The following is a 27,269-nucleotide window of genomic DNA, read 5'->3' on the forward strand; positions in this document are numbered from 1 at the left end:
GAAATTTATGGGTCGGTTAAGTTGCCATCATGTGACCCCAACGACCCCAGAAAATATAAACTTAAACTCCTCTTTTTGGTCTTTTTTTATGAGTGACACTTTTGTATGTGTGAAATGTAGCCAAAATGTGAAAGAATCCAGCCTGAAAATCATAAATCATTATTAGAGTGACAAGTAGGACATTTTGTTAAGGGATTATATTTGGTTTTGAATTTAAGGTGTATTTACTTTAACCTTTTTTTTGTGATTTTCTTATTTATATAAATTTTTGTAGTTTGGGGAAGTTCAACCTTCCACATTTATCTCTTTGGTACTTAAATTTCCTATGCTTTAATAATGCCTGAAATATGTCAAAGAAATCGTCTTACTTCATTTATATTTCGCCAGACTAACAAATGGCAAAGCTGATTTGAAGTGACCCCAAAAAAATAGTGGCAGAAATATCTAAGGCTCAGAATTCTAATGGAACCTCATAAATCTCTCAGTCACATTTACATTTTAGCGCTGTAACGAGTTTCATTGAAAAAAGTGTATAGTTTTTTTTGGTTATTTTTTTCAAAGCATAAGCTTTTTATATTGTTTTCAAGAGGTTTCCAATCCGATGATTTCGGTCAGAGGCTCTGAATTTTTATTAATTGAACGAGTTTGCTGCCTTGTGGCTAAAAAGATTTGGCCAACGGGTTTGGGGTCAGCACTAAAGTTGTTAGCCAAATGGTTATTGAAACCAGAACGAACACTCCCCATAGAGCAGAGAGTTCCCAGCAAAAGGTTTCACTACCATGATGATTGTAATGATGATGATGATGATGATGTAATTCAATCGAGCGTGAATCGTATCAAACGGTCAATCAAAATTAATGAAATTGCTGAATGCAAATCGAAGCTTTTGTTGCATTTTGACGTCAATTAAGCATTTCATTTCATTTCTGAGCCTTCCCATTGCCTCCAATTTCGATCGGATTTCCTCTTGGGGAGAGGGGAGAAGGCCAACGCTTGTAGAATTTTTTATTTCAAGCTCATTGTTAATTTTTCCATCCGTTCGCTTTGCATTTCTCGCATTTGCATTAACAATTTATGCCAATTTTCAGCTTCAACTTCTATTTTAGCCACTTTTTCCCTGTTGGCTTTCGCTTTGCGAGAGTAATTACGAGTTCTGGTGGGGAATTTACAAGTTTTGGTTGCTTAGTTAAGTGCACAAGAAACGGAAAATTTGAAATTGTAATGAAGTTGGTTTTTGCGGCGGTGGTAAAAAGTTTTCCAGTAGCTAAAAGAAAATTGTTTATTAGCTACTGGAGCAAAGCTCCAGGGGGGAGTTTTCACCCAAGGTTGCAGAAAGGCAACATTATAGAGAATTTTAGAAAATATTATGCGGTTTTTTTGTGGAGAAGGATTAGGGAAAAGCTTAATTAATACTGAGAAGGTTAAAGGGGTTTAATATGGAGGAAAGTTATTTTTAATAAGCTTCGATAAGAGCTGAAAGATAAAATTCCAGGTTCTTTTACATAAACATGTGGTTGATATCCCAAAGCTATCAGTCTGATTTATGATGGCTTTGATTAAAAAACAGACAGTATATTGATAACAAGTTGATAAGGTTTTTTAAGCAAAGTAAAGTTATTGGTATTTCTTTGTCATTGGAAAATGCAAACTCATAAATTATTCAAATGGAGAATCACAAAACTCTTTACCAAGTACTCTTGATGTGGCTTTCATCTTTTAGCCACTAATTGTCTTCAGCACATATTTCTGGTTCTTAAGACACATTCACCTTTAATGAAAGCTAGATAATCTGCAATTTAAGTTTAAATTCAATTTCCATCCCAACTAAACCAATTGTGTATAAGCTACCCTCAATTAATTAAACATAAATCACAATTTAAGCTTTCAGCCTTCAATTTGCTTTTGCCATAAATGTTTCTCATCTCAATCATACCTTTTGCAAATTAAATTGAAATATGTGACACTTTGTTGGGTTTACTTGGGGAATTATGTGGGTCAGGCCGACCTATGGGAGGGACATTAATGTGTAATTAGCAAACAGCTGACCTCAATTTTTGCAGAGGGCTTTCCTTCGAGAAGAGAGGAAAATACAAATACACTTTCTTCGGTTGGCGTGTTGAAAACAGTCCCACGTGTCCAATGACATTTGATGGCATTTTAAGTGCCAACGAATGAACAGCTGAGTAATGCTCCTCTGCGGTATTCGTTGCTCATCATCATCATCATCATCATCGACATCATCATTTGATACTATATAGCCCAAAAAATTGAGGTTTCACCATAAAAAAACATACAACTCGAGGGAGCGAGAAGCTCGTGGAAAAAATACCTCCAAAACCATAAATTAATGTGAGCGTGGCAAACAAATTGCTTTCCGTATGGAAAATTATTACGTGTGTGTGTGCGGAGCCTAATAAAGTGGAAAATGGAAAAGGAAAATAGTTAGGGGGGAAAAAAGAGAGGAAGTAACGCACAGGAATCGACAACAAATCACGAATTTGTCAAGGCACATCAACAAGCTCAAAAATACCTGAAAATACGACCATGACACGGGAGCATTTAATACAAGTTACGTCAAGTCATCAGGTATTATCTATATATAGTATAGGTAATATAAGTAAATTACCTCAGATAAAAAACCACTCAAATAGATCAGAAATTTACGAATAAATAGTCTGATATATTATCTTATAAAGAAATATTTTTACTTTAAATAAATCTAAAAGCAAATACCTTTTTTCAGTTCATTTTATTAAAATTTTAGTGAAACTAATAACTAATCCCTTTTTTTTTCTGTGTAATAACAAACAAGCAAAAAAGTCCCTAGACTTAACCTCTGACATCTGTCGCCCTGTCTGACCCCCTTAACACCTATTCCCCTTACATGACTTTTTGTGGAGGATATTGATTTCTTTATGCTGCATAACATTTATCCTCTGGGCTTTGGCAACATTTTGACTAGTCGAAAAAAAAAAAATCTTTGGTATTCGATTTTTCCCACACGTTTCGTAATGTCAGCAGGAATTTTCCCCCTGATTTTCTCCCCTTTTTTTCTCATCTAGAGTGTGTGGCAATCGTCTGACGATTTTAATTTGTCGCCTTTCCTTCGTCTTATCTTTGGCTTTGGTTGGGAAAATGTTTTACAAGTTGGTGAAATTTTCCGGTTGTGTTTTCTGTTTCATTGTATTTTTCTTTTCTGCTTTTCTTGAGGATTTTTGATTAATTGTTTTTGGTTTTATTTTTTTGTCTTTGCTCTCTTAGCTTCTTTATAAATTGGATATTAACTAATGAGCTTAAGTGATTTGGTTGCATTTCCAGTTTTCCTCTTTTATATTGGATTTTCTTGAGCGTTGTGAAAGCATCAAAAGTTTGGAGAAAATTTCGCTTTGCTCTATGGGTGTTCCTATGGAAAGGGAAAATTAAGTTGCTTCAAGTTTGTGTGGTGGAAATTGTGATAGTCATGGTTACTTCATGTTGGCCATCAATGAAGTTACATAAGACATTTATTTATTAGTTGTATATTAAATTTATTAAATATATTACCTAAAGCTTATTATTTTTAATGATTTTGTTGGATTATAAGTCATTAAATTGGACAGATAGTTATTTTTATACCCTTGCAGGGTATTATAATTTCAGTCAGAAGTTTGCAACGCAGTGAAGGAGGCACCTCCGACTATATAAAGTATATATATTCTTGATCAGGATCAACAGCCGAGTCGATCTAGCCATGTCCGTCTGTCCGTCTGTCCGTCTGTCCGTCTGTCCGTTTCTACGCAAACTAGTCTCTCAGTTTTGAAGCTATCTGAATGAAACTTTGTAGTTAGCCTTCTATATACTCTCACTCGTATATATGTCGGAACGGGCCGGATCGGACGACTATATCATATAGCTGTCATAGGAATGATCGGAAAAGTTTTACAAAAAAAATTATAAAATTTTTAGTTTTCAACAGAATGTGATCAAATTTGAGATATAGCCATTTCATATTATTCTACAATTTTGTGTAAAATTTTATGAAAATCGGACGACTATATCATATAGCTCCCATAGGAACGATCGAGAAATTAATTCAATTAATAAGTATAACATTTTCAGTTTTCAACAGATTTTCATCAAATTTGAGATATCGCCGTTTCATATTATTCTACAATTTTGTGTAAAATTTTATGAAAATCGGACTAATATATCATATAGCTCCCATAGGAACGATCGAGAAATTTGAGAGGAATGAGAATGGCGGTGTCTGTTGTCGGAAGACTGACAATCGCGGTGGCGATAACATTTTTAGTTTTCAACAGAATTTAATCAAATTTGAAATATAGCCATTTCATATTATTCTAAAATTTTGTGTAAAATTTTATGAAAATCGGACTACTATATCATATAGCTCCCATAGGAACGATCGAGAAATTAATACAATTAAATTTATAACTTTTTTAGTTTTCAGCTGATTTTCATCAAATTTGAGGTATAGCCATTTTATATAAGTCTTAAATTTTGTGGCAAATTCCGTAAAAATCGGACGACTATATCATATAGGTGCCATACAAACGATCGTTTGATGTAGAGGAAAAATGAAAATCTGTGAATGTAAAACTGCAAATATAATATGTATAGGTGAATGAAATGAAAGCAGGTATTACTTCATTGTTTTTTAACACAAATATATATAATTTATATTGTATGGATTCCTATTCATAGAAGTTCTATCTGCAAGGGTATATAAACTTCGGCGTGCCGAAGTTAGCTTCCTTTCTTGTTCTTCTTATAATACCTCTAATAAATTATTTTGTTATATGATTTAATTTCATTAAACTTGTTTTTGGGAACCTTTACAAAATATTTATATTATTTACAAGTAACTAAGAAATCTAAAGCCAAGTTGGGCTATACTCTATAAATAATTAAGCTTTTAAATAGTATGTTTTACTAAAAAATAGTTTTACTTGTCTTATCTTAACTAACGTATCTTATTAATAGATATTTACTCAAAAACCCTAAAAGTCATTGTCTCTAAACAAATATTACCTTAATTAATTTGCAATCCTTGAAATGTATTATTATATTTTAAACTCAAAGTGCACCCACCTAAAAAAATCCATTAGACTTTAACGCCCACTCTTCTCCATATGATATCTCCATATCTGTGGTATCATAGACTTCAAAGTGATTTTTAGCCAGCCACTTAGACGCCCATCAGGCTCCTCAGACCCCACTACTTCCACTTTCATGCCAGGATTTTCCATCTTATTCAAATAAAACGGAAAATTGCTTGGCCCACAATGCCTGGTTTGATATTACAATACACACAGACAAATAATTCCAACTCATGAATCACACAACAGACTTATTTATAAAACGACATCAGCATCCCGTCCATTCGCAGCACTAACTCAACGTAACTCAGCCCAGAGAGCAAACCCAAACTCTATTTTTGCCCGATTTTCTTTGCTCGCCGGGCAAAAAAGAAAAACCAAATATATTTACATATATGCTGCCATGGGAAAAAAGGCAACATTTTGGTGTCCGAAAGAGCAGCCAGCAAACATCATCGGTAGCATCCATCCCGACCGACTAATGTAACAAAAAACAAAAAAAAAAAAAAAAAACAGAAGCAAAACAAGCGAAATTAGTTCAAATTCTATATTTAAAAGTAGGACTGCCGGCAAAATGTTGCCGCAGCATTAGCTCCACATCGGCCAGCATTTTCCAAACGGAGCGCAACGCCTTGGAAAACACTTGTTTCGGTTTTTTTTTCTTTTGGGCTTTTCCGAAATGCGAAGGCAACAACACAAATTATGTTGTCCCAATGTGGTGTGCAACATCCGCAAGGTGAAGAAAACTTGGCGTTGAATTTGAAATTGGAAGACGTTTTCAATAGTTTGAAGTCTTTCAATCTTATCACAAGAAACTTGAAAGCAATTAAAGCCAAGTCAGGAAGCTTTCAATTATCTTTCAATCTCAATCCGCATTTCTGCAAGACTAAATCCAAACTTTAATCAGAGCTCGACTATCTTTTTGTCGACTCTTCCTCCTTTATCTAGCCACAGAAATATGCAAAAAGTTGTTGAAATGTTTACGCTCAGCTTCGTCCATTGTACATCTCTGGAAAAAAATTATTAAGAAGCACTGAAGCATATCGGCGCCGGTTGCTAAGGCCCCCAGAATCAATTAAGTTTTTGCCCCAAAGTTGAGCCACATCTTCTTCATGGAAACAACTCTTGGAAACATCTAACAAAGATTTTAGCAAACTTTATGTACATCAATTAATACATTTATGCATGTTTTTTAATGGACACTTTTTGCGCTGCTGAATTTCCGCTCTCAAAGGTTCCACTCGAGTGCGCTAATGTGCTAATTCTTTTCCAAAAATGTATTCCACAATTGTTTTTCACGAACTTGCCTCTTGTTTTTGTTTGCACTCAAATGGAACAATTTTGTGTGCTTTCTTTGGGGGAAAACAAACAATTCTTACAGCAAATTGTAAATATTTTACCATTTGGATATTGGTAAAGCCATTTCTCAGATGACCGCAATATGAATTTTTGAATTGAATTCTGTTTGTAACATAAATTTAATTTAATTGGGCTAGACGGGATTTTAAATTTTCGTATGAAAAGAAGGACCTTGGGGAAATGATGCAATTTCCATATTTATGTTGGGAAGAAAATATTCTAAAATTTATTTAACTAAGATATTCTCTTGGCCTGAACTTAACGCCCCGTTCTATTGATCCACATACGAATGGCAAATAGCTGTAAGAAAAATTAGAACAATACCTCTAATGAAAGCAGGCACGAAATCGGCGTTAGATCTTCACCGAGCCCCCACACCTAATGATGGTTTTTAAACAACAAAAAGAAAAAGAAAAACAAAAAAAAAAACATTTACATTTCTTATCGCTCAGTCACTTCAATTTGCACATTTTTTCAGTGCTCGGTCGGCTCTTTGTGAAGTATCTGTGTATCTCAATCTTTGAATCACCGAACATAGCGTGCTGTCTTCAGCTATTTGCAATGGTTTCCTAACCCCAATGCTCTCGAAGTCGGCCTATTGTAAGATATATATCCCAGTGCCCATATATGACACAAACTATTGCAGTTTATGAGCGAGATTAAGTGTATCGACAAGGGGATACTTTGTAATTAATAGAATTTTCTCAGTGATATATTTGTTAATTCTTAAAAACAAAATCAAGGCACCTAAAAAATCATAATGCTGATTGCTTTATTAATCACTAGGGTTTTTAAAATCCTTAAAAAGGAGATCTTATACTACAAACTCTTTTATAGTAAAAATAAATTTTACGCTGAAGTTTAGATACTTCTTAAGGCGTTTAAAAATCCCTCGATAGATATTTATTTATATAGATATATATTGATTTAATGGGAAAAGCTATTCCCTCTTTACTGCATTCTTAAGAATCGAATAAACCCGAGAGCTCTTTGAGTACCCATTATAAAAAGTGTGACATATGAGCAGGTTTCCAGACAGTCAGTCATTCGGTCTATATGCCCATTTATGAGTCGAAGTCATTACACTTGGGTAACTAGCGGGAGTTGATGTCAATGTTTGCTTTTTTTTTATTTCCTAAGAGTGGTTTTTTACTTAAGTAAATGGGTTTGATAAGTAAGAGACCCAGAAACCCAAGAAAGATCCAGCCAAAAGGCTGATTAAATATTATATTATGGTTAACAAAAAAGAAAGGAAACGAGAAAAATATAAATAACACAATGTGTTTACTTTTAAAGCATGTTTGCTTTCTTTGTTTAAGAAGCTTTCTCTTACTTTACTAAGAAATTTGTAAATTTAATATTTATTTTTATTAAAACCTTATCCTTTTTGTAATGCGATTTTATGCAATGTGTGTATTTATTATTAAGATTTACAAATATTAGTTTTAAATATACGAACACGCCTTTTAAAAACAAAAACTTTTGAAGAACTTACTTAACCGATAACAGACTCAAGCTTTATTTTGTTTTAACTTTCATTAAATTTTAACTAATACTAATTCTCCTCAACCAAGTCAATTTAATTATGCAAAATGACACCTTTTGATTAGCCTTGTTTAACTTAAGCAACTACTACTTACTATGATTATCAAAATTAAACGAAAATACTTCGAATTTGAGACTGCAGTTCGCACTTACTTTGCTCAAGAACCTTTCTTTCAGTTGTATCCAACTTGAGGTATATAAAATTAACTTAGGTTTTGTGGGTGACGGTGGTACAGAGAGAAGACTGTTCCACTTTCAGCAACTTGAACCGATTTAAACCCACTTCAGACTCTTTGCTGGCCTGGCTGGCTTCCATTAGAGTGAGTCTCCTCCGGCTCCATTTGCGGGCACTTTGGGAAGACTGCACTCACCGAGTTGAGTGTCGTTATTGTTACCATTCCAATGTGACATCAAATGCTGCTAATGTTCATTAATAACTCATGCGTTAAACAAAAGCGGCTTGGTGTTTCCCCCTCGATGTCTGGTTTGGTCGGTTAGATCGGAACTCTCATAGTGCTCTGGTTCCCCGTTCTCGAACCGCAGTTGAAGTTGTTAGTCTGGTTATGTTGTCACCAAAGTGAATTCAGTTTGCCATCGAAACCCAAGAAAATGTAATTGTTTTCCTTTTGCGCGAGTTAAATAAAATCATACAGATAAAAAAAGACAGGAAATTCTACAAGTTTTTATCTTTTTTTCTTGCTGTGCCTCTAAAAGATTTCCTTTTCATTGTCTCAGGAGTTTATTAGTGGTTGGATAGAGCAATTAGATTTCAGCATAATATAAAACAAAGGTTCACCTAGTTATTTCTTAGAACAAAAGAATTGATTAATGGGAACTTTCGCAAGATAAAAAAAACATGTATTTCTATATATATGAATTTACAAAGAATTCGCATAATGAACTCATTGTGCCGCAAAAAAGGAAGTGAACAATTTAATTATTCCACATTGGCGGAGCATTCTTTTTGGGGTTAAGAGGGCAATGCAAAGTGCAATCAGTAGAAGTCAGACTCTTTGGCCATTAAATCAAATTGGCTATGACCAAGTGAAAGTATGCAAACGGAATATGGCAACGGCATACGGGATGAATGTATAATGTTTCAATATGTGTATGTGTTTGTAGGGGGTAAACTTCAAAGGCACTCAGACATTGCAATAGGAATTGCAATGATGGGTAAGAGTTGAGATTGAAAGCGGTTTATTTATAATAGAGACTTTGAGATACCCTTTAAATATCTAAATACTTTATTATGGAAGATATTTTGCATATTTTTTCTATATTTTATAAGGAAGTTAATCATCGTTGAAGACTTTTTAAGATCGATCTAAATTTGTAGAATTTTCAATCACTTTCCTCTATATAATTTAAATATTTCAAATAAAGAAGAGATGTGTAAATAAAATGTATCATATTTCCTGATTTATTTTAATACCTCATATCGAAATATCTATAACATTCCCCTCTTAGTTGCCTTAACTAAGCAAACAAATCTCAATTAAATGGGAAATGCCAGATTTAAAGAGGAAACTCTTGTTGGGCGAGTGTACTATACAAGTACATATATTCATATATATATATGTATATATAACCATGAAATGTTTGAATTTCGCTTTGCCAACGTTGGAATCATAATGCAAACTAAGCTTCCCCATTCCAAAAATGGACAGCAAACAGAACTCCAACTGCAATTAAGTTTAATGGAAGCTCATTAAGAGGACGAATTGTTTCAGCTGGAGGCGGAATCAAGGGAGATGGCAAACAATTGCATAATACATGGATGGAAAATGCAAAACTGAGGCTTTCGGTTGCCTTAGCAATAACAACGAATTATTGAGGAAGCTGCAATTTCAAGTTGGTGAGATAGAGAGAGAGGAAGTCGCTTAATTGCTCTACCAATTTATTTTTCTTTCCCTTTTTTGTTTGCATTTGAACAAGTATTTTTCTCCCCTTGTGCCAAAAGGGCAAGGATCAATGGGATGCCATTAGGAAATGGGGGGAAAAAAACAATAACATTGCTTAGTTGTCAGAATTTTTATGGATATTGTCATGGCTCTTTGGTCCTTGTTGCTGTGACAATTAAAATGCAGCCACTGGCAAAAAAAATAGAAAAGGTATTAATTGTCAGCAAGTATCAAAGGGATGAAGGTTAGGAGGAACCCATGGAAATTGTGCAATAAACACCTGACTCAGGTGGCTTCTTCTTTGTTGATATATTTCCATAAAATATAATAAGAGATACATCCCAAAAGTTAGCATTGCTCTTGAAGTCAAACAAAGAACTAGATACGTAAAATTATATATATATATTTGTCTATAAGATTATTATTTAAACTTAAAACGTTCTTATAAAAGTTGCTAAAATCCACATTAAACAAGAAGATAGTAGCTACTAAAATGTCCTTAACAGCCACCAGGACAATGGTTTCTATGAAGTCTAGGCTGCCTGCCCAGAGTGTCACCTTCGAGCCAAGGACAAAATTGCTAAAGGGGTAAGCGCCGTCACTGTATGAGGGAAAGCGTTGACTAACGGGAGGTTCTACAGGTGTGGAAAGGGGTGGAAAATTACGCGACAGGTGAAACGAGGGAAGCGTGGCTTTCAGTGAGTGTGATTTTCTCATGAGGTTGGGGATATTCAGGGACTGTCGCCGTAACTGGTATTCTCTTTTTAAGAAGGGTATATACGAAGAAAGATTATTTTTGCCTAAAATATTGAATGTAGTGAAATCTGCATTAATAATTTAATAAAATATTGATATACAGTGGTAAAGGTTCTCCATTTTAACCGAATCATGATACAAAACTAAGTATTTTATCATTATACTTGTGGCATGAATCAATTCTCTGTTTGATATATTGAAATAATTTATTAGGTAAATAAGAAACAATAAACTAAATACAATTTTTCACAATATTCGATATTTTGCAGTATTTTTATATACGAAATGTTCTTTAGAATATTTTGTTTTTTATTTTACCTGCTGATATACATAGTACACCCGTAATCTGCAAAGAATAAATTGTTGGAGCTTTAAATTATTATTTAATGTAGTTCAACAATATTCTATATTTCGTAATTAATTTAAATAAATTTTTGTATTTTAAAGGCTTTAATTTGTTACTTTATTCAGTATTCATTTCAGTGCAGTAATATACCAAATTTTTCTTTAGTTAGTGTTAGTATTTTCAATTGAAACCACTCTTTGTTTCACAAAATATGAAGTGAAAAATGTATTTAAAAGATTTCACTTGTAGAGCATTCCGACTTCCGCATGTGCTTAAAATCACTGTCTTAGTCTGCCTTCTCATTTTCAGTAATGTCTCGACATTTGCATTTCATTAATAATGCATTTTAATTACGGCCATTGCAATTGCAACGGCTCCTCAGTTTTTGCACTTTGTCTGCGGTTGAAATGGGCTTGGGGCATGATGGGGGTTGAAGGATGATATAATAAATATTTATAACAACGTCAGGGGGCGGCGGGTGGGGATTAAAGACCCATCGGTTCGGTGCTCCATTCAAAGTGTACAATTTGTTTATAAAGCGGATGAGCTTCGTCTCGTATCAGAGTCTTTCTGTTCAATCGATTCTCTCGCCCGATTTCCGCCAATGTTTAACGCCTCAGTGAACTTGGCAGCGTGTCGATGGGTTCGTTTCGCGTTTTGCATAATTAAATCTATTTACCGGTCAGTCGATGGGTTTTCTCCAGCCCCCCCTTAAATAATGCCTTAAAACTCTACATTTATTACCCGCACTTGTTACCTGAATTGATGGACTTGTTTTAATGCTCTAGTCTTCTTTTGCGGAAATGCATTGCTTTTCTTTTGGGGCTTGGCTTGGCTTGGTATTTTCCTTATTTTCCTTATTGTTTTTTTCTTTTATTTAATTTTCTACATTGGCCAAGGCGGCGCCTTAAAAGGCCCCAACACGGTTGACACAGAAAGCAAACCTTGGCATTGAAAATAATGCATTGCCAAACGGTAGCTGGGCTTGCCTTGTAAACAATGTTCATTGCAAAAAAAAAATAATGAAAACTCTAAATGACTTGGCATAGTTTTCGCAGAGAAATTGATTTATGTTTACCGCAGTTTTTTTTGCCAGGCAAAAAATGTTTAATATTCTGAACTAATGATGATTTATGAGGTGGCAATGTTTACTTATACTCAGTTTTTTAGCATTGCTTATATTTATGAAGATATTTAAGTGCCAAGTATTGGCTTTCGGGGTTCATAAATTTATTTAAAAACATTAGTGCATTTCATTATAAAATGTAAATAAATAGACAGGAAAATTTGAGTAAAAAATATAGGAGAATTATTAATAGAAACAAAACATATTTAACGTAAATAAATTATATTGTTATATCCTTATTAAAATTTTGTATAAATTTGTAAAATGAAGCTTATAAATTCTTTTTGTTTTACTTTTATACATTATTAATTTCTATGGTTCTACTTTATATTTAACTAATTTAATTTAGCTTGCTACTACCTCTTTCTTAATTGATTTAATTTTATTTATTACAAATGGTAACCTTGTTATTAACTCCTAATTGGTGTTATTTTATTATTTCCTAACTCCTTAAAAACCCAACCAACCATTTTAGACAATTCGTTCAGTTGTGTGCGTACGCATTAACAACACTTTTTAATCATTTTATAATTGCATTTAATTGCGACAAGAAATTGAATTAAATGCTTTTCCAAGCTGCTGCAAGTGGAGTAAATAAATAAATATGAAAAATGCGATTGGGATGTGGCTGTTGCAACGACTGGCGACAAACTACTACTTTTTTTGCAGTTGTGCCTGGATGAGCTCAGAAAAAATTATAGTTATGTTGCTGGCAAACGGAAACGCAGTTGGCAACGCTAATTCCTTTTGGCCATTTCCCATTTTTTTTTCTTCTTTTTCTTTTGCGGTTTCCTGCTGAAAATTTTCAAATTTTTTTCTCTTTCTGTCGAGTTTTCAATTAGCGAGCTGTCGGCGGAAGCTGTTTGTAAAAAAAAAAACAACACAGACACACAAAAAAAATTGCAAGCGAAAAAAAAAATAGTTTTACAGCGGCGACGAAGAGGAAATTTCACCCACTTAACGGAAAAAGGTGGTGCATAAATTTGACGCGTCTTTCCAATTGATTTTCCACTTTTCACCAACTCTGTTTGGTTTTCTGTTTTATTTTTTTGTGATTGCTCAGCGACGCTTGAAGAATGTTTGCAATAATTTCACAGCCTTGTGAATTTTCAAGTTTTGAGATTTGCTCAAAAAGCTGCGGAAAAAAAACGAAAGAAAAACGACATTAATTTGGCATTTTATATTGCCATAATTTCACTGAATTAATTTATTTATTCAATTAATTGTTTCTGTAAGCCCCAATTAGGCTTAGTTTTATTGGGAAATTAATTGTTAAATAATTTTGGGGGAAACGGGTCTCAAGTGCTTATATGTGAAATGTAACTAATGACTGCTTTTTATGCTCTTTGTTACAGTAATCACTCGTACAGTAAGGATACCCACAAGAGCTCCCATAGTGACCTGAGTTTGTTGTGTAATGCCACATCAGGACCGGCATCAGCGTCTGTTTCTGGAAGCGGATCACCAAAATTAGTGGCAAAAACTCCATTGCGTAAGTACAAAAATTACAATTAAATATTAGAAATATATAAATTTATATAAAAGATACGTTTCCCATTTTATTTGCTCCCTAATTTTGGCATTAATCATTTTAACTTAAGACTTTAGGACGGGGGTTCTCTATGTAAGTTCTACAGCACCTTAACAAACTCTCTAAACATTCTCAAACAAGTTAATCAACATCTCTAAATATTTCTTAATTTGGGTTCCCTTAAATGTTATTAAATTGAGGTTTTTATATTAAAAAGGAATTTTTTAAATGGAATAGTGGCTTTTAAAATAGGATTTATTAACTATGGTTAAATAGATTCTAAAATTATATTTATTGTTCGGTATATATTTTTCTTAAATCGATTCTATTTCTGGGATATTCAAGTTTTTAAATAATCAGGATAATATTTTTCCTAAATTGTATTGCTTTAGTTTAAAGATAATTGATGACAACTATATTGATTGAAGTATAAATAACTATAATAACCATATATTTAAATGTTTATTAAACATTTGAATTATTTGTAAAATCAAACCTTCAACAAACATTTCTCATTAATTCAAAATTCCCAAAAGTATGCTTTAATTATTCAAATGAAAGATCATGTTGCTAGAGTTTGAAACAAGCAGTGGGATAAGCAGTTCAAACAAGCAGTAAATGTTTCAGCAACATTCAAGGCACGCAACCTAAGAGATAAATGGAACTTGGCTCTAACCGCAGCTAAAAACCCCAAACTTGAATTGAGTTCGAATCAAACTTATTGAAACTTCCAACTAGAATTGAATGCTCTAAAGTTTTAAGCCGCGAACCGGCTTTTAAGCAGCTGCTCGCTGAGAGTATTTCAACTCATCGAAGAGCAACCGAGCGCTCTCAATGCACGAGCGTAAAGTTGTAGATACAAATGTATCTCTGGTATCGATAAAAAAAGCGGCCTGCAGTTCATTTCGTGGCGGCGTCTCTTCAGTTTGCGGCGGGTTTTCAATGCTAACGTGCCGCTTGCTCTCCGTTCTGCGTTCTGCGTGTATTTTCCAGTCTTCGTTCTCAATTCTCCGCTGTTGTAGATTCGTGTTTTGGCTTTCTGCGTGTTCTTCGTGATCTTGATTAGATCGCGCTTCGTGATCGAAAGAGAGAGAGGAGGAGAAATAATTACCAAAATTGGTCATGAAACAAGGCCCAAAAGTGTCTGTGCGGTGTTAGCCAATTGTGTGATCAAAAATCAATCATTGAGTGTAAAAATTAATTAATGAAAAACCCTATCTACATAAATGAATCATCGATTGCCAGAGGTTTCCCTACACCAAATTCAATGCCAATAAAGGAAACTTTTGTGTTTTGCACCCCTATTTCTGCCAATTATTATTAGCCCATCAGAGAAAACAGGTTTTTTCCCTCTTTTCAATAGAATGCCGGTTCCCTTGCGCTTTTATGTCGTTTTTTTTTTTTAGTTGTTTGTATATAAAAATATGTGTAAAATGTTTTCAGTTGAAACAAAAGCATCGTCTGGCATTTCAAGACTCACTTTTGACCACTGAAACTTGAAACCAAAGCAACCACCTTTGACTGCATTTATTTAAAGTTAAATGACCAGTTTTTTTGGGTGATTTTTACTACTCGGACATTCGAAAATAGCAAATGTATCTTTTGCTTAGTAACTTTCTATGAAATATATGATGAATTCCTTACAAAATAAAGGCTTCATTCCGTTTTAAACATGTTAAGCCTTGAAGGTTTTAAGGGTAACTGATACAGAAATTATTCAATTAAAGTCTATAAACCTTATATTATAAACAATCAAAAGGATTGTGTTAACATTTCCTTAAATTACTAATTAATTCTCTCATTGTTTCTATATAAACTTCATCTTTTGCCTTCACTGTCTTTTCATTTGTTATTTATCTTTGCTGCACCCTCGCATTTTTTTCGTTCAACTTTGTTGGATGAATAAATAAACACAACATACTGAAAAAAACATATAGAATTTCCTTGGTTAAAATCGCATTAGGTTCGAAGCCCAATCAATCAATCAGTGGATACCCCTAAGCTCCTACTCCCCTGCTTTTATCCCCCTTTTTGGCTTTCGTCAGCCGACAAAGAATTCTTCTGGGCTTCTGCTGGCCATAAATTATGTTGGTCGTAATCAGTTTTGTTACAGTTTGTGCCTTGGCTTTCTCACGAACTTTGGCGAAGCCGCAAAATCGTTTCTAACTTTAGCTCACTCTCTGATGTACATATATATATATATATATAGGTACATATTCGCAGTTACCGTTAGAGAACCTACCAGGTGAAAAAAGGGGGTGTCTGCCAAGAGTTCATTTACCTATGGAAAGAGTGGAAACGTGCTGCCGGTTGGAGCTCTGGGATCAAACTCCATTGGCATTCAATTGGTTAGCTCTCAGAAACTCACCTGGTCTCTTCTCACCTTTTGCCCAGCTGCAAAATATAATCCTATATAATGAGGGTGACGGGATAAATATAATAATGTCGGGCTTTTAAGCTTCTTTGGGGAGAGGATCATTTGGTTACCGGAGAAGAGCCTTAAATGAGATCATCTTCAGATGACATCAGTGCGGGGTTTTGTGGAGTTAATAGTTTTTGGTTAATGTTGTTCAAAGTGCAGGTAATGTTTTTAAGCAATTATATTTAGAAATGAGGAAATTTGCAAGGTTTAAGGTGATTTAAGTAGTATTTTTTTATGTTGCAAGATCATTAAAAATATTATTGTTGTCAAACAATGATGGGAACTTACAATACAAATATAAGAAAAATATAAATATAAGTTGAAATGTATATGATTTTTAGCATAAAAAAATGTTTTACATTCCCTTGTACTTATATAAAATAATCTTGTTATAAGCAGGATTATGATTTGATTTTATGATATATATTTTCTGAGAAATAAAGTGGGCGTTACAAGAATGCCTCTTAATGTCTCATATCCGTAATATCCGCTCAACGGATATTGACCATATAAAGTTAAACATCAAGTTGGCAGCTAGCTAAGATATTTAAGGCCTTATTTATGCGTTCCGAAGACGTTGATGAGTGGATGGTAGGGTTTTCTAGACTTCTTTTAGCCAAAGAAAGACGACACCTGTTTCCGGCCCTGTCTACTGGTTTTGATCTGATCTCCTTGAGTCTGCTCTGCCGCGGGCTTTGATTTTATTTTCTTCTTACCACTTTTGGTCTCTGTGGCTATAATTTTCATCAAACAGTCGACAGTTCTCTTTGCTGTTGTTTGTTAGAAATAAAAAAAAAAACAAAACAAAACAAACCAACGTTTTGTAGCTCAAGCTTGTAGCTTGTATCTTGTATCTTGTATCTGTGTGTGCATTTCTCTCTCTCTTTTATATTTCTGTCAGAGTGTGTGTTTGTGTCTGTGTAGCATGAACGACTCTTTCTTAATTTTCACTTGACGTGCTGGCATGCTTTTGTGCCTTTTTTTTCTACATTATTATTATCATATTTGCATTTTTTCAGCATCTCTTTTTAGCTGTCTCTTCTTTTGGCGGCGCATGAAATTATTTACTGTACAGTGCACATTCGGTGGGGAGGAAGCTCCTTGTGGGACTCAGTTTTACACTGTAAATATTTAGAAAGAATTTAGGGAGATTTATGCAGAATTTTTTGATACAAGTTGTAAATTTTTTTCCTCTTTAAAAGGTATTCATTTTTAAGAAATAAACTAAGTATCTTTCAGATACTTTTAGGGTTTTCCGGTGTAGCTTTGGCCTTCTTCTGAATTTGATCTTAAAATTTAATTAATATCTCTTAAAATACCTTTGCTAAAGTGTATGTTTTTCCCCCGACTTGCATTAAAAACTAGTCGCTTTTGTTTGCTTTCATTTCACTATATCTATATCTTTACTTTTCCCTCCTCCTGACTGTGGCGCTTAATAATTATGTGGGAAATTGAAAAATAATGCTAGACAGAAATATTTCTTTCTTTCTTTTTCTGTGCTCGTTTCGTTTTCCCTTTGCTTATTTTTTTCTTGCATTTTCCAGTTGCTCTTTTTTTTGTATAATTCGCTTAAGTATGCGAGAAAGTGTTGTGGGCGTTATGTTGTAAAAATTATGCTGCAAAAAATCAGCAACAAACAACAAAACTATAACACCGCCCAAGAAAATGAAATGCATTGAAAATGGTATTGCGGCAGCTTTTCAATTTGCCAACATTGCTTAAAGTGAAGGTTGCGCAAAGAAAAAAAAAACCTATTTTAAATCAAGACATTTTTCAGCATGAAATAACAGTGAAGAAAGTTTTTAAAATATCAAGTGAAGAAATTGCGGAAAACTCCTAAAAAAATATTAGTTCTAATATAATATTAGTTGTACTAATATTCTCTTTAAATTTATACTTTCTTAGAGTCTTAGATCTGAAAAAATGAAAGCATGTTACATTGTAACAAATCGAGTTTACACCTTTACCCTTCGGCATCACTTCAATTACCTTAATCGGTGGCACCACCCCAAAAATTGATACCCTTTCCATTTTTCTCTTGGGTTTGTTGCAAGTTCACCACCTCAGGAACAAAATGATATTCAGAAAATGTATCTTTCGATAGCTGTCAACTTTCACTTGATGTTTTTTTTTGGTTCGATGCAATCGTTAAGTGTATTGTTGTCCAAGTCTTTTGCTTTGATTTTAGTCACTCGATTTTTAGTTTGGTTTCTTTCGTTTTGATTTTTTGCATAATTTCTGGTATGGCTTTCTTTGTTGAATAAGAAAACGAAAACACGAAGACGAAACACTTTTCATTTTGCCATAATGAAGCGCTTATACATATATGCCTGCCAATCACATAAACTTACCATAAACGGTATGAAAAACCGGGCCAACACAAATAAAAAAAAATGCTTTTCGACCGCATCAGCTGTTTGTTTGTGCCGGCTAACAAATTTTTACCACTGGTCACTGAACCAATTCCATTCAGAGCCAAATAAATTGAATGGAAAAACGGACTGCTCGATGTGTTGATAATGTTAACGAAGACCGAATTTGTTGTGGCTCTTATGGGGTTGCATGTATCGCATTTCAATTCTAGCGTGTCCAAAGAGCTCGAGATTCTTTTTTTTTGCTGCTGTCAGTTTTAACGAGCTTCAGTTTATAGTAGATTATTGAAAAAGAAAAATTAAAATAAGGATAAATGACAGTGGGGCGTATGAGTGATATTTTATGCATTGAAGCTCCCATGAATAAATATCACTCATACGCTCCATTGTCATTTACCCTTATTTTAAGTTCTCTTTTCTCCCCCAATTAATATATAAATAAATATAAATATAACAAGAAACCCTTTCAATTATTAAAGATTGTATCAAAAATCAATTATAACTTAGTTTAAAATATTTGCATTCCTTAAATCGATATTTTTATATGAGATTTTTTTTGTCAAAAAATCAAAGTTTTAAAAACGCATAACTCAGCCAAAAAAGCATTAATTTTAATTCGGAAAGTTTTCTTATGTAAGTTTTTAATAGGTTTATAAATCTGCATACTTAATTACAAATTTTAAAAAATTCTAATTTTTGATAATTTTTTTTGTCAATTTTAACCCCTTAAAAATTAAAAAAAAAATTTTAATTTTGTTTTTTTACCGGACATTGCTAGATCGATTCTGCTATTTATGCTGATCAAGAATATATATGATTTATGGGGTCTGAAATGATTCCTTCACATAGTTACAGGCTTCTGACTAAAATTATAATACACGGGCTGGATCGAACGACTATATCATAGAGTTGTCATAGGAACGATCGGAAAATGTTTTCCCGTTCACTATCTGTTTAGAGGCTGAGAGGTAGCCTCTCTCTCTCTCTTTGTCGCTAGAGATATTTCCTTCCCTCTATCTCTCTCTGCTCATCGCCAGATAGCTCTTCCTCTCTCGCTCTCACTTTCTCTGGCATTCTCTTCCCTCGGAGAGTATAAATAGAGGCACTAGGGTCGCGCGCGAATCAGTCATTCCCGGGAGGCCGCGGAGGTAACATCGACAGTGATAGTGCTTTTTGTGATAGTGAGTGCCCTTCGACCTGTAAACTATCACCTGGCCAATGCAATAACCAAGAAGAAGTCAAAGTGAAGTCACCAATGCTCCTCACCTTGCTGGTTCTCTGCTTTATATATTTGTCATCTCAATTTATACTGCTCTATTTTAATAAGGTGTTTTCCCCTCCATTCTTGGATTCACTAGCATTTCGTGCTTTGTCCCCTTTAATGATTGATCGTAGCTGTTAAAGCCAAAAGTAGAAGTTTTTCCGTGCTGAGTTGTTAACGAGTTTGACAGACATGAGACCCCCAAAGACCGAATGACCGACCCCATGGCTTTTATGCTCTCTGCTCAAACAACATTGGGGCTCCATCACGCATTCGTGGCTAATTTGCATATCAAAATAAGCCGTTTTATGGGATCGGGAGTGAGTCAACTTAAATGGATTTCCTCCTCTCCATGAAGTCGTAAAGTGCATTTAGTGCACTGTCTTTCAGCTTAATTCAATAAATTAATTGTGTCATTAGAGTCGCTTAACTTTTACCATACACTTCCTGTCACTTCGTTCACGTAACTCGAATTGCTTTTACTTGCTGGAAAACTTACAAGACACAAGTGCTAAACACACACCAACAATTGTCATTCAAATGGTTATTTAATGACCCAACAACCTAGTGTCCCCACTGTTTCATTTTTTGGGGGTCGCACGTGCGGTCGCTTAAAAAATATTACCAGCCAGCTAGCCGGAAGCATTTCGTAGGCCATCGACCATAATCACTGTTTTGTTTTTGGTTTTGTCACTCGTTAGAGGTTTACAAACAAAAAATATACATACATTTACTGAACAAACGATGGTTTGTCTAATGGAAAAAGTCTGGGCGTGTGTTTTATCAGGTGCCAAACAAATCGTTGGCCGCAATTCAACTTGGCTGCCAAAAATGACGCGGCAGTTTTTTGTGGCTGAGTAGAGGTCAGCTTTACATTTAAACTGGAAATGGAAAAATAAGAAAAATCAAATATTTCCATGGGGAATTTCAAGAAGAACACGAGTCTTGGCTTAGAAATTGTACATCAGGTTGGGTTTAATCCAAATAGAAATAAAAGTGGCACTTTAACTAAACAATTACGATGCTTTATTAAATAACTATCCTAAAATAAATCTTTATAAATTGTTGCATAGTATTTTTTCCATAATGAAGAGTATCTTTCAATGATGTAACACTCTTCTTTATATATTATTTTTATTTGGACTTGCTCAACTCTTTATCTTACCCACAAATCATCTGAGAAGTTATTTGTCTTTTGTTTATGACTGAATACTGGGAAGATAGGCCTTTTGTTTGGCACTGCCTGTGTAATAAGAATAGAATTGTCAAGTCAATTTGCACAAATTGGCCAAATTAAAGGTAAAGCGATGTCGACAGCTCAATTAGACAACAAATGGGGCAGCCTGTTTGTCATCACTGAAAATAATAAAGAAAAAGGCAGCATACTAAGAGATTACATGGTTATATTAGCATAAACACACTGAAAATCAGGCAACTGTGTTGACTTGTTAAATTCACACAATTGGCCTAATGAATTTTAGCACAATTGCAAGTTAGTATGAGTGTGTCTATGCACAGCAAGAAAAATATAAACATTTAACATAAAACATATATAAATTTTAACATGAGTTTCAACTTAAAAGAGAAAAAGAACATTCATTATTTATATAACACAATATTTTAGTTCTCTGAAAGTTATTATAGCTTTCTTGCTGTGCGCGTGCGTCTAAGAAAAAAATATTTTTAAAACAAATTGCCGACACTTGCTCGCCGGCAGTCGCATTTAGCAAAGTGTGCCACAAAAACAAAAAAGAAATAAGTACAAAAAAACGACTTACAAACTTTGCCTCTCTACACACCCAAAAAAAATAATAAAAAATAAAAATGAAAGAAATAAAAAGCCAGGGGGCAAACGACTGCGTTTTAAAAATAAAATTGCATTATGAGTGCATTTGCATTTGTATTCGCCATTTCCCCTTTTTGCGCTTTTTTGCAGGCAATAAAAGTATCTGGGAAATTGCTCAACTGTTTGTGTACTTTGGAAGCCATGGAAATGGAAATGAATATTTTATTAGTATATACAAGACAGTTAACGAGTTTTATTTTATTATTTCTTTTACGAAAATTAATAAAATGTAAAAGTGCGATTATTTTAGTTTGAAGTATTAATTAATTATTCATTCTTTTAAAAAATGTTTAACTTTTGTTGCCCTTACTCTTACGTTTATTTATTCACTCAACTTTCTAAATTCATTTAGACAAAATGAGTCCCTTAAGTTAATGATTCTTCATTAGTTTATCTTTATATTCTGGTTCTTATATGCTCGACTGATCCATTTATTGCTTAAAGGGTATTAGACACACTCACTTGGTCGCTCTCGAAAATCTGTGCCATTATCTAAATTTGTCTTTTGGCCCACAAAGTGCCCTTTTTGTTTAATTTACTGGAGCAAGAAAAAATATATATATTAAAAAATAACACACAGACCATTTCAATGACATCATTTCACGATTTCTACTAAAAGTGTTGTATATAGGTTTATGATTCTGTTGCTCAGTTCTTTCTCTAAGGAAATTTAATGGCAGCATTTCATTATATGCAACTGATGCAGTTTTCCACAGTTTTCGCCGTCAGTTTAACGATTGTTTACATCGGATCGGTCAGTTTTATTTTAGTCTCGACTGCATTTCCCATGCAAAAAACCCGAACTATTGGTGATTTTTTAATGGCCGCACACTTTTAAAATTTTTTGCATGGCACATTAAAAAAAAATTTTAAAAAAGAGTGCAGAAAATTTGTTATGCTTCTGGCATTTGTAATTGTTAATTTTTATTTGCCCAGTCGGGGAGTCCACCAAATAAAAGCTCTCTTGAGGGGGGACAACGAACCCGTGGTTTATGGCGATAGTTTCTGACCATAAAAAAAAAAACAGATTGAACTGTTGGGAATAAGTTGTCGTAATATCGGGAGCTGCATTTTTTATTGCCAACGGAGGGAGGAGGAGACTATCGTTGAGCTGTAAAATCTTTTTTAGGTCACTCCGATGGTTTATCGATTTATGCTTAATCCTGCTTAAATAAGTCAGTGGTATTAAGGTGTTTTTTTAAAGCAATAGTAAAGCAAAAAGATTAAATACATATATAATTTTATATTGCAAGTCTATCTACTGACCAAATATTTGAATATATGACAGACAAAATAAGAAAGGAAGTTAACTTCGCACGCCAAAGTTTGTATACCCCTGCACATTTAAATTTGATCACTAGAAAATATTTCAATATAAAATTATATATATTTATGTTAAGAAACGATAAAGTAATGCCTGCTTTCATTTCATTCACCGTTTTGCATTTTTCTATATTTTTGACCACCGTTTGTATGGCAGTTATATGATATAGTTATCCGATTTTCATAAAATGGTACACAATATTCTATATTAATATATTATGGCTATATGTCAATTTTCCAAATCTGTTGAAATCTAGAAAAGTTATAATTCTTTTTCCTAAAATTTTCCGATCGTTCCTATGGCAGCTATATATATGTATCTATATAGCTCACCGATTCGCCACGCCCCGACTTATATACTAGTAAAATTTTATTGAAGAATAACTCCATAATTTCATTGAAAAGGCATAATTTTGTTCCCAAACAAATCTCGCGCATCTGGGCATATGATTCCCAACTGGTTCTAACCTCCCCGGAACGAAGTGGCTGCTGCCGGCCAAGTCTCAGAAATGTGTTGTTACAAAAGTTGCAAGTCATTTTTAATTAGTGTTCAAAGTTAGTAACTGATCTTACAACTTACTGGTCATAGATACTTACCGGATATAGATACTTAGTGTTCAGAGTTACTCACTGCTCATAGTTACTTACTGGTCATAGATACTTACTTATCATAGCTACTTACTGGTTATATATACTTACTGGTCATATATACTTACTATTCAGAGTTACTCACTGCTCATAGTTAATTTCTGGTCATAGATATTTATTGATCATAGTTACTTACGGGTCAGATATACTTACTGTTCAGAGTTAATTACTGGTTATAGATACTCATTGTTCAGAGTTACTTATTGCTCATAAGTACTTACTGCTAATAGTTAATTGCTAATCATAGTTATTATGATTCCCAACTGGTTCTAACATTCCCGAAACGAAGTGACTTCTGCCGGCCAAGTCTCAGAAATGTGTTGTTACAAAAGTTGCAAGTCATTGTTTATTAGTGTTTAAAGTTAGTAACTGATCATACATACTTACTTTTCATAGTTACTTACTGGTTATAGATACTTACTGGTCATAGATACTTAGTGTTTAGAGTTATTCACTGATCATAGATACTTAATGTTCATGTTCATACTTACTGCTCATAGTTAATATGTTTTATATATATTTAAACTGTACTTTGTTATATAGAAAAACATTCTCATATCAACATATTTTCACAGATTTACTTCTGTAAATTACAAAATTAAATTTAAACCACAATCAGCTCAAACAGAATTTACTTAAATATGTTTTTGATTTACTCTTTAATCTTGTTTCATTGCCATATTTCATACCAACAATTGACGTTGCACTTGCCTCTCTTAAATTATGCAAATTTATGCTCGCCTCCTCCGCCTTTCTGATGTCGTGGCTGGAAAGTTCCTTCCGAACTCTCCTGCGCCAGCGATTAATTGCTTTTCCAGCTTCCGCCGTTTTTCAGCCACCTGGGGTTTCCCCCGCCTCCTCCTTGGAAAAGCGCTTGCCAATGAAAAATGCAAAAAACCACCCACACGAGGCAAAGTTAACGGCGGCATCGGCCAACTTTTAATTGAAAGTCATATTCAATTTTTGCATATTAAATATAAGAGAGCCCCCAGGAATTGGCAAAACTTTACGTTCGTCAGCTGTCATTCCCAGATGACAAGAAGAAAAAAACTCCATTAACTAAAAAAACTTTATAAATATCACAATAAATCGAGGTTGCCCTTGAGGACTATCCCACCACTTCCGTTTCACATTTATTGTCGTGGAAAACTTCCGGCATTTGAGGCATTTGACATTCGGTATTGAATCCCTGTGCCAAGTCATGTGAATTATGCTCCCCTCCAGAAATATTTCCAATCGACTAAATTTAGAGCTAACAATAAAATCGAATGGATATGAAAATTCCTATTTGCCGCGGAGTGAACATTTGACACCTTTTTTGTGTGTTGCATTTCGGGGGGGCTAATTATAGTCGGTGGCCAGGTTAGATTGACATTTGCAGGCCTGAGACAAAACTAAAGAACTAAAGAGGGCGCCGATGCTATTCATAGCAATGGGGTTGTGCTTCGTCTGCCAAATGGAGCAAATTCTGTGACTGACCAGGGATCCCAGATGGAAAATGGGTATACTTGGTTTTGGGAAAAGTTATAGTTCAAAATTATTTAGAAATAGCAATAATATACTATTTGTAGAAGATAGTGAGCAGGAGAATGCTTGTGATCAATTAATACTATCGAATATTACTTCTTCCTTTTTCCCTGACCAACACTTCTTTTAAAATTATTATATATTTCAACATTACTCCTTTTGATTTATTTAAAACCCATACACATATCAGTAATCCCTTCAAAAATCCACTTTATATTAACCACTGTGCCAGCATAAATTTCCCTTTTACTCAAACCACTGGGACACGTGTGTCTTCCACTCATTTTCATTTTGTTTGTTTGGATTTTTTGTTTTTTGTTATTTTGTAAGCCAGTTTGCCAGTTTTCTATGTCGTTGCTCCACATTCAAATGCTCTGCCACAAATCATAGCGTGCAATTTGTCAGCTCATTTCGGTTTGGGTTTCTTTTTTGGCTCGCCTTTGTTAAGTTTATGATGACATTCAAACCTGTCAGCAACTCACCGTGCAAAAGAGTAGGAGAAATGCAAACATTTTTTCCTCCTCCTCACTTGAAGATTTATTTGGATTGTGTTGCAATAGTTTCCTAGTCGTTCATGCTGCACCTGCTGCTCTTCTTTGCTTGGAATCCGCAGTGGAAAAGAGAAGACAACAAATTGGGGAAAAACTGGGGAAAATTGGGGTCGCTTTGTCGCATAGGAAAGCGTCTTCTATTTTTCGGACCATTAATCATTCTCATTGCGAAATTCCAACTAGAAGGAGCATTTATTTTGGCATTTAAGAAATAAGCAAATTACACATTTAGCTGGGTTTTTGTGTATATCTAATTTTCTAATACCCTAGGTGACAAATAATAAGTAGTTTGTAATTGTTAATAATTATTTTTTGGAGGTAAAATATATGGAAATTGTTATTGATTTTATGAGAATTTTGGTATGATTTTAAGATGAATAATAGTTCACCAGTTTCTCAGCATTTACTGTGTATATTTTACACTATTAAATTTAGAGTAATACAACTTTTAAATTGTATATATTCAAATTTTGTTTGCTTTTTTTTTGTAGCCAATATCTTTGGTAGATAATATTTAGATTCTATACGTTCAACACATGTTTACTTTATAATATATCTTTAAATACTTTCTCCCTTTGGCATATGTATATATTTTATTCTCTTTATAAATCACTTTCTTATCTCCTCGTACATAGTGAAAACAACCTCTGGAAGAGTATAATAATAAATACTTGCACTAGAGCCTTACGCTCAATTAAATATAAAATAGTTTTCATGTCTCAGCGATTAAGTATTTGTCTATTTCGGATTTCTGTGTCTAGGTTGGTTGTTGGCACCGTCAAAAAAAACTTTTAATACCCCACGTTTGTTTTTTTTATTCGTATTTTAATGCGATTCTTTGAATGCCTTTTCCCTCAGTGAGTATGTGGAAAATGCCATAAAATTGGAGCATCCCATGGATGGCGCCATTAAAAATAATTTAATTAAAGTTGTGGGCGGGAGAGCAAAAAAAAACGAAGACTTTTTATGCGAGTCAGGCTTTAATGAGGCGGCTAATTGAATTGGCTAATGGGCACCTCTGTAGTGAATGGCAATTAAATCTAACCATTATAAATCTATTCAATGTCAACTGCAGGAAAGTATATATGGAGTGTATTTATAAAAAACCAATCAAATGACAACCTTGTGGTAATCATAGAGCAAAAAAATAACTATATACATAAATAAAAATAAAAAGCAAACAAAGCAAAATGCATTCAAGCGGCAATTGTCAGCGACAACATCAAATTAAATTCACCGACGTCTGGAGATTGTGCGCGGGTGTGTAGTTTAAGCCTGTGAAAGTGAAATTTCAAATCGTGATATCGATCAGACCTGCATCCGTGCAGGAAAACTCACTCTTACGTGTATTAAATAAGGCAAAAAAGTAAAGAAAAATCGCAAAATGGGTGCCCACAGTTCCAAGGAGAAACTGTCGCGTTCATATTCCGAGCGTTATATCCACACTCAGGTGATCGAGAGGGAACGCTTTGGCAGCTTTGGCAAGCGTGCCTCCAAAGGCTTTACGAAAGGTGAGTTTCGGTTATGAGAGGAGAGTTACAGGTAAATGCTAATGAGGCAACTTGTAATGGGGCTGAGCTCACATTGCCAGGAAAGCATTAACTTGAAGGGTTGCATAAGCCAAGCAAAACGAAATAAATATGTGAAGAAGTTGCT

General features: G+C 34.1%; 1 protein-coding gene across 2 annotated transcripts in view; it reads left to right on the forward strand.

Moving 5' to 3' along the window:
* The window catches only part of toc (toucan), a 97,780-nt gene that overhangs the window by 33,602 nt on the left and 36,909 nt on the right, over window positions 1-27,269 (forward strand). Inside the window, exons 1-2 of one of the 2 annotated variants that reach the window (XM_086834899.1) lie at window positions 14,559-14,853; window positions 26,689-27,124. In XM_086834899.1, coding sequence (XP_086691025.1) covers window positions 26,998-27,124 — 127 coding nt within the window. In that variant the 5' untranslated portion in view covers window positions 14,559-14,853; window positions 26,689-26,997. Of the gene's footprint in view, window positions 1-13,487; window positions 13,625-14,558; window positions 14,854-26,688; window positions 27,125-27,269 lie in introns of those variants that run through there. The other variant, XM_086834897.1, reaches the window with a different exon arrangement.

Source organism: Drosophila serrata, unplaced genomic scaffold (assembly GCF_035046125.1).
Source record: "Drosophila serrata isolate PLE 108 unplaced genomic scaffold, ASM3504612v1 contig_275, whole genome shotgun sequence".
Lineage (NCBI taxonomy): Eukaryota > Metazoa > Arthropoda > Insecta > Diptera > Drosophilidae > Drosophila > Drosophila serrata.